General features: G+C 40.2%; 1 protein-coding gene across 1 annotated transcript; it reads right to left on the bottom strand.

The window, feature by feature from the left end:
• Nucleotides 1–3,123: 3,123 nt before the first annotated feature.
• Nucleotides 3,124–6,421, bottom strand: LOC137642543 (uncharacterized). Its single transcript, XM_068375187.1, has 2 exons — nt 4,505–6,421; nt 3,124–4,347 (listed from the first exon to the last, which is right to left on the bottom strand). Exons 1-2 carry the CDS (start codon nt 5,894–5,896, stop codon nt 3,820–3,822), a joined length of 1,920 nt encoding a protein of 639 aa, XP_068231288.1. The 5' UTR covers nt 5,897–6,421; the 3' UTR covers nt 3,124–3,819.
• Nucleotides 6,422–6,989: the final 568 nt, after the last annotated feature.

Consider the following 6,989-nt stretch of genomic DNA (forward strand, 5'->3'; position numbering starts at 1 on the left):
GAGGGCCAGTTCATTCCGTGTGATACGATCCCACACGTCATAGTCGGAGGGAACCCGAATCTTCTGTTCCAGGAGCTCGGCACGCTTGGCTTGTTTCAGACGTTTAATGTCCTCAGCGCTCCACTTGAATATGCAGGCCGAGAGTCGGCTCATGAATAAGCTGTACAGCGGGTGGGAGTCGGTGGTGACACCAGCCGCGAAGCGTCTCATGAAATGCCAAACGTCGAGCCTGATTCTCAGGTCTGGCCATTCCTTGAACATGCTCCGCATGGCCGACTTCTTTCCACAGCAGTCTCGGTCCACATATAGAGTGTGCGGCGGAGTGACACCTGCATCCTTGTACCTACGTATGATGCCCTTTACCATGGGTTCTATGCCGTAACCCTCGCTAGCAGTAAGGACACTCATTAGCACCTGACCGTATTCGTTGCCAATATTAGTGGCCCACGATGCAGTCCGAGCGCTGTGGCCTCCCAGTTTCTTCACCACCTTGAACAGCTCAAAACAAGTAATTATAAATAAATGGAAATGTTAATAACTATAACATTCTCTGAAAAATATTTGATTATATACTGTATTTTAAATAATTGGAAATGTTAATAATTATAACATTCTCCAAAAAATATTTCATTATATACTGTACTGAGAGTACTGCCGTATCTATTCATAATTATCAGTATTAACTAAATAGCAATAATGTTTAAGTAATAAAATCTATTAGTATCTAAAAATAGAAATAACAATAGCTAATAATAGTACTTTACAGTTCTAAATTCTAGAATACTATTGTATTTACCTTCTTGGTGGAATCCATCTTCAGTATGTTCCCAAAGACAGAGGTTATACTGGCCTTGACCTCGTCTAGCCTTGTGATGACATCGTTAGAGTACACCGTCAGTAGCCAGCCCGCGCGAGGAAGTTCAGGCATGGCAGGGGGGTCCGTGGGTTTCGGCACAACAACAGAGTTCTTGGCAGCGGCATCCATGATGGTTACACAGTCGGTCATGTAGTTATTGACCCTCACATGCCATGCCACAGTGTGCTCCTCCACCAGCTTCTTGCGTATCTGGGTGACGCTGTTCCCTAGTCCACGCTGCCGCATTAGTATTGCCACCCGCTGGTCGCAGGCATAGCTGTAAGTCAAGAGAACAGGGAACCGGCCACGGTGTCCCACGTCCAATTGGCGAGTGATGGCGCCACTCCAGCTGATCAATTTGCCCTTGCACCGACCACACTCCAGATATTCAGCAGCCAAGTTGTAATAGCCATCAATATCCAGAACTTGGCGTACTCGGGGGTAGATCCCAGCGGAGGTCAGCTGATGGCCCTCGCAGAATGAATTTGGACAGGCCAGACGTACCTTCCATAGTTTACGAGGCATCCACAGCAACAGGCGTGTTGCAAAGTAGCTGTCCGGTTGAGGTAATTGGGTGGGTATCAGAGACGGCTCGGGGGGAGACCACCAAAGCTTGTTCACACGCTCCCAGGCGAGCTCCGGCTTCCCTCTGTTAGACACCTTGAACAGCGCCCGGGAAATCCATTGATGGTCAGCCTTGGGTAATGTCTTCTTCCATCCCTCTGGCAGTACCACATCTGTTGATTAATTGTTTTGTTAAATTTGAATATAAATACAAATATATATTTAGAGTCAGGACAAAATATATAGACAATGATTTACACTCATATCATTACATGAGAATAATAGTTGCATTATAGTACAAAGAATAGCTTGTATCGCACCATCAACGTGACTCTGTGCTTGTGAAACTGTGATGGGGTTGCCCTGGCTGCTAGTAGATTCATACAGCTCAACACCTGTCACCAGGTCTTCATCATCAATATCATCACTTGGACTTGCCGTTGCTGGAAAAAGATGATAAACAATGAATAACAATTTTATGTTGAGTAATAAATGATAACATGAGTGATTTCTCGGCACAGTACAATATATGGGATTTTCAACGAAAAATTGTTTTTTCGTGTACTTAATTAAATACTGTATTAATACATATTTAGCATTCAGACATGGAAAAATTTGGAATTTAATATTCTACATACTGTACATTTACTTTAAGAACAAAAACTTCTATATGAAAATCATGGGCGATAATTGATAACTTATGAGTGTTCTGAATTGTCAGCCATCATATTGTCACCATACCTTACCTGGACACTTTGCCTTTGTTGGTGTACCCTTCATCTTCTTAGTTTTGCCCTTCGTACTGGGGGACGAGAGAGTCTTGCCCACCAGTAGCGAGGACTGCCCAGGTGCCGATGGATTGACATCGTCAATGCGCTTCCTCTTCCCAGACGTTGATGGTTGGGCACTGTCAGATGGTGTCTTGCTACTTTTGCTACTGAGCGATGGTTTGACAGCAGTCTTTTTCTTACGGGAGAGTCTTTCCTTCTCCTCTAACGCGACAGCCTCCTTGCCTTCATCAAAGGACAACATGTATTCCCTGAATGAAAACTTGTTTTGGCTAAGAGGCGCATTAGTTTCCCCCTCCGACCGCAGGCAGTCTACCATCCAGGCAGCATAACCCAATCCATTCTCCAGCATCCACTTAAAAGTCTGACCCCTGTAGATGCCAAACTGTAGCCTGTAGTGACCCAACACAGTGATACGGTCGTTGACGTTACCCCCAACTTTACGGACCGCATCAACTGCGTTCTTCTCTACAGTTTCGGCAGGCAGACAAGCTGGAGTAGAGCCCTGATTATTTTTGGAAGACACACGTCGAGCCTCTCGACTGTACCCCAACACCAGGGTACCATTACCCAATCTTTTGAAAGTAGGTTTGGCATCCATATCTGCAAGGAAATAGTAGTTTTAGAATACAGCAATAACTGCTTAGTGGAAAAGGAAGTAATTTTAGTGCAGGTTGTGATGAACATGTCACCTTTCAAGCCCAATTTCTCAAAACAGGAACTTATCATAGAGAAACTGCTACTGCTGTACATTCTTGATTGAACAATTTTTGCTTTTCAAACATCAAAAGGTTTGGGAATTTAATATCCTACAAGCTGTACATTCATTTTACAAAAATGCAAACAATAAAAATTGCTTATACTGTACATTCTTTTTGGATGATAAATTTTTGCTATTCAAATGAATTACGGTCATTTCGCCCACATGTCAATTCGCCCACAAGTCAATTCGCCCACAGGTCAATTCGCCCACAAGTCAATTCGCCCACATATAAGAGTCAATTCGCCCACATATAAGAGTCAATTCGCCCACATATATTTAAAAAAAGAAATCCCATATAAAGAATTCCGTTCATTTTGTTGATATATTGTGCAAACGTACTCCTCAGCCTAATATTATGGTGAGCTTTGATGTAAGAAGTTTATTTACTTGTGTACCTATTAATGATGTCTTGGAAATTAAGGAAAGCTATGATGTTGATTCGATTCTCACTAACCTCAGTGCTCATTTTTATCATGTTATGTAACTAAGTGTAATTGCTACTTATTATATTATTATTATTTTTTTTAACCACCTCACTGTTTTGTTTTGTTTACTCTTGTAAAATTCTTTTCTATTAAATCGCCCTCGTCAACTTTTCTTAAAAGACAGTTACATAAATGTAGCCTAATATTCAGAAAGTAATAACCAAACAGTAGTTACAAAGAGTTAAAAAAAAAACTGATTAAAAGACAGTTACATACATGTAATATTCAGATAGTGACAAATAATTAAAGAAACTTTTATTAAAATATAGCTACATATATATGCAAGATTAAAAGAATAGTGTCAAAGAATTAAAAAGAATTTTTAAAAAAAAACAGCTACAGTACATACTGTACATGCAAGTTTCAACTGCGCACTGGGCCATTGAGATAAGCACACGCTTTCAGCAACTGATATGCAGATCTCTCACCCCTCATGTGTTCCTCCCAAAGAGTAAATATTTTACCCTGCAAGTCCCTATATTTTTTCCGCTGAATCCTTCGTAGCTTTTTTTCGGATACTAGCCTTATGTAGACGGATGTCAATTTAGCCTCTTTGTGGAGAAGGCTTACGAGGAGGTAAAACTGGAGGTTACATCTACCTGCAGCATGTTTGTTGAGGCGATTGTGCCAGCCTTCAATATCATTATTAGTACGGATTGACTGATAGAAAATACTCCAGCTAGAAGTTGGCCATAAGGAGTTGTGGATCCATGTTCTTGATATATACTGCATTATAGTTTGTAATTGGGCTGTGGCAGCTTGACGTGAGAGACGTTCAAACACGGGACCTATATCTGCCTCAGGCAGAAATGGAAGGGCCATCACTTTCCGCAAGTATTTGTATGTCCCGTCATCATGTTTGTAAGCATGCTGGAGACCAACCTCTTGAACCTATACGTAAGTATTTCAGAACAAAGAAATTAGACATTGTATTGTACACAAGAAAAAAAATCTGGTCACATTATGGTGATACAATTTGTTTTAAAACTACTATTCGACAGGTATATATAAAAAAAAAATCTGTAGGCAATTAGCTAAATTGACTAACCTTTCTCCATACAGCTTGCGTCCAATGGAATACGCATCCCTTGACCTTGGCATTAGGCAAAACCTCAGGCAAGACTTTCCACATTGCTTTCTCATAGTCGATTGTTGTGTGTTTAACAGAAGGCTCATTTGGTAGACTAGTTAAAACTTCGTGGAAAACTTTTCTGTAGTCACTCTTCTTTCTCCCAGACATAATGACAAATAGTAAGGGGACTTGTTTTGCATAGTCGTCTGCCCTCACAAAAGCATTGACTGTCATCAGCTGTGTAAAAGGGTGCCTGCATAGCTTAAACGTGCTGTCAATGTACCATGACTTTGCCCTTGTTAGATGTTTTATTTGTTCTGTTGTTGCAAATATCAAATGGCGGCGTTCACGAACTGATACGTCAGCTATAAGAAAGTCGTCAGGAATGTGATTTACATCTACCTCAAAATTCAGGTTTTTGGGTTCTGTCGGTCTTAAAATTTGTCTTTGTCTGTTTGCTGTTCTTGCCAAGTGCTCTGGCTTAGGCAGACTAGGACATGGTGCATTTCCTATCTCTTGTAGCAACACATCATCCACTATAGCAGATGCTGGTTTAAACAGATCTTGTGCTGCCAGTTTCTTTACCTGTAATGTTACTTTAGTGACAATATCAGAGCCAGTTGATGGTGAATGGTTGTGCAACACGTTGTTCTTTACATATTTTCCATTTCTCTGCGTTACTAGTGCCTTGCATGGGTTACTTTTAGGGCGATTAGTACATTGCCAGTAAGTTACATTGGATCGCTGCATTTTTTTGTTGTAAGTGTACCCATGACTGTCAACGAGCTTATCTCTACCACGCTGTGTGCCCTTCTCAAAGAGCTGGAATGTAAATTCACCTTCTGACTGCAGTTCAACATCTTGTATGGCTGGGTCGTCAAGTGAATCCTCTAGTTCCATTGGCAAGTCAGGTGGGTCATCAACTGAAGACTCTTGTTCAACTGCAGGGATGTGTGGTTCGTGTTCCATGTCAGGGGTGGATGGGTCGTCCACTGGATGGGAGGTTGGTTCGTCAGTGAAGGTACAAGTATTACAATTCCAATCAATGGAATTACCGGATTTCACAGCTGCCCAGTAATCAGCACGAGATACGCCAGTATTGCATTTCCTGTGTTGCCACCTCCCACACATGTCGCACTGCAGACCTTCTTGCCTTGCCCTTACAGGTACGAGGCACTGAATACAATCGTCTGTGCAGTCTACCATCTTGCCAGGAACTGTTTTAATTCTATGGTCATGGCCAATTACAATACATAGGTAATGAACCACCAAACAAGTCAGATAATTTAACTGAACTAATGAACCCTCCTTTCCTCCACACACACACACACACATACACACTTCCATAGACTTTGTAAATAGTTTCATATGAATTAAGTTACGTAGCTTGTTAAGAGCCAGTTGTAGTTTAGATTCAGTAAACTTTAAATAGGCCTATTCCCCCAAATGTATATTTTCACTCTGACTGCCTTACTAAAAAAACATTTATTATTATTATTATTATTATTGTTGTTGTTGTTGTTGTTGTTGTTGTTGTTGTTGTTGTTGTTGTTGTTGTTGTTGTTGTCATTATTATTATTATAATGCACACGCAGTTGTTGTTGTTGTTATTATTATCATTATCACCATTATCATTATTATCATTATAATGCACACGCACACACACACTATTCCTTATCTTCCACCTCCTACCTCCCTCCCTCTCACCCCCCTCTCTTCTTCCTCCCTGCCAACTAGTTGCGTTTACCTAAAGTGACATACTAGAGCTATTATCGTACTTGTGGGCGAAATGACTTAACAGTGTGGGCGAAATGACTCCATGGTGTGGGCGAAATGACCTGTGGGCGAAATGACTCCACAGTGTGGCGAAATGGCATGTGGGCGAAATGACCGGATACCATTCAAATATGAAAAGATATGTAATGTAATAGCAGCCTATATGATGTATATTCACTTTAAAAAATGCAAAAACTTTGAATATACAATCTTGTTGGCATTCAAGCCCAATTTCTCAAAACCTAAACTTATAAAAAAAATTGCTACTACTGTACAAATTTAAACGATAATTTTTTTTTCCCATTCAAACATGAAAAATTATGCAATTTAATAGCCAACAAGATAGAAAATGTATTACTGCTGTACATTTTTGAATGATGATCAATTTTTTCCCCCAGTCAAACATGAAAAGTTAAGGAATTTAATAGCCTACAAGATAGAAAAAATAATAGTACTGTACCATTTTGAATGATATTTTTTTTTTCCATTCAAACATGAAAAGCTATGGAATTTAATAGCCTACAAGATAGAAAAAATAATCGAATAGGCTATTTAGCCGGTCCCGGTAAAATAGACAAACCTACTTTTAAGCTTATTTTGCCGGTCCGGTAAAATAGACAAACATACTTTGAGACTTATTTTGCCGGTCTCAAACAAATATGAATATTGTAGGCAAATGTATAAA

The sequence above is a fragment of the Palaemon carinicauda genome, chromosome 6, assembly GCF_036898095.1.
Source record: "Palaemon carinicauda isolate YSFRI2023 chromosome 6, ASM3689809v2, whole genome shotgun sequence".
Taxonomy (NCBI): domain Eukaryota; kingdom Metazoa; phylum Arthropoda; class Malacostraca; order Decapoda; family Palaemonidae; genus Palaemon; species Palaemon carinicauda.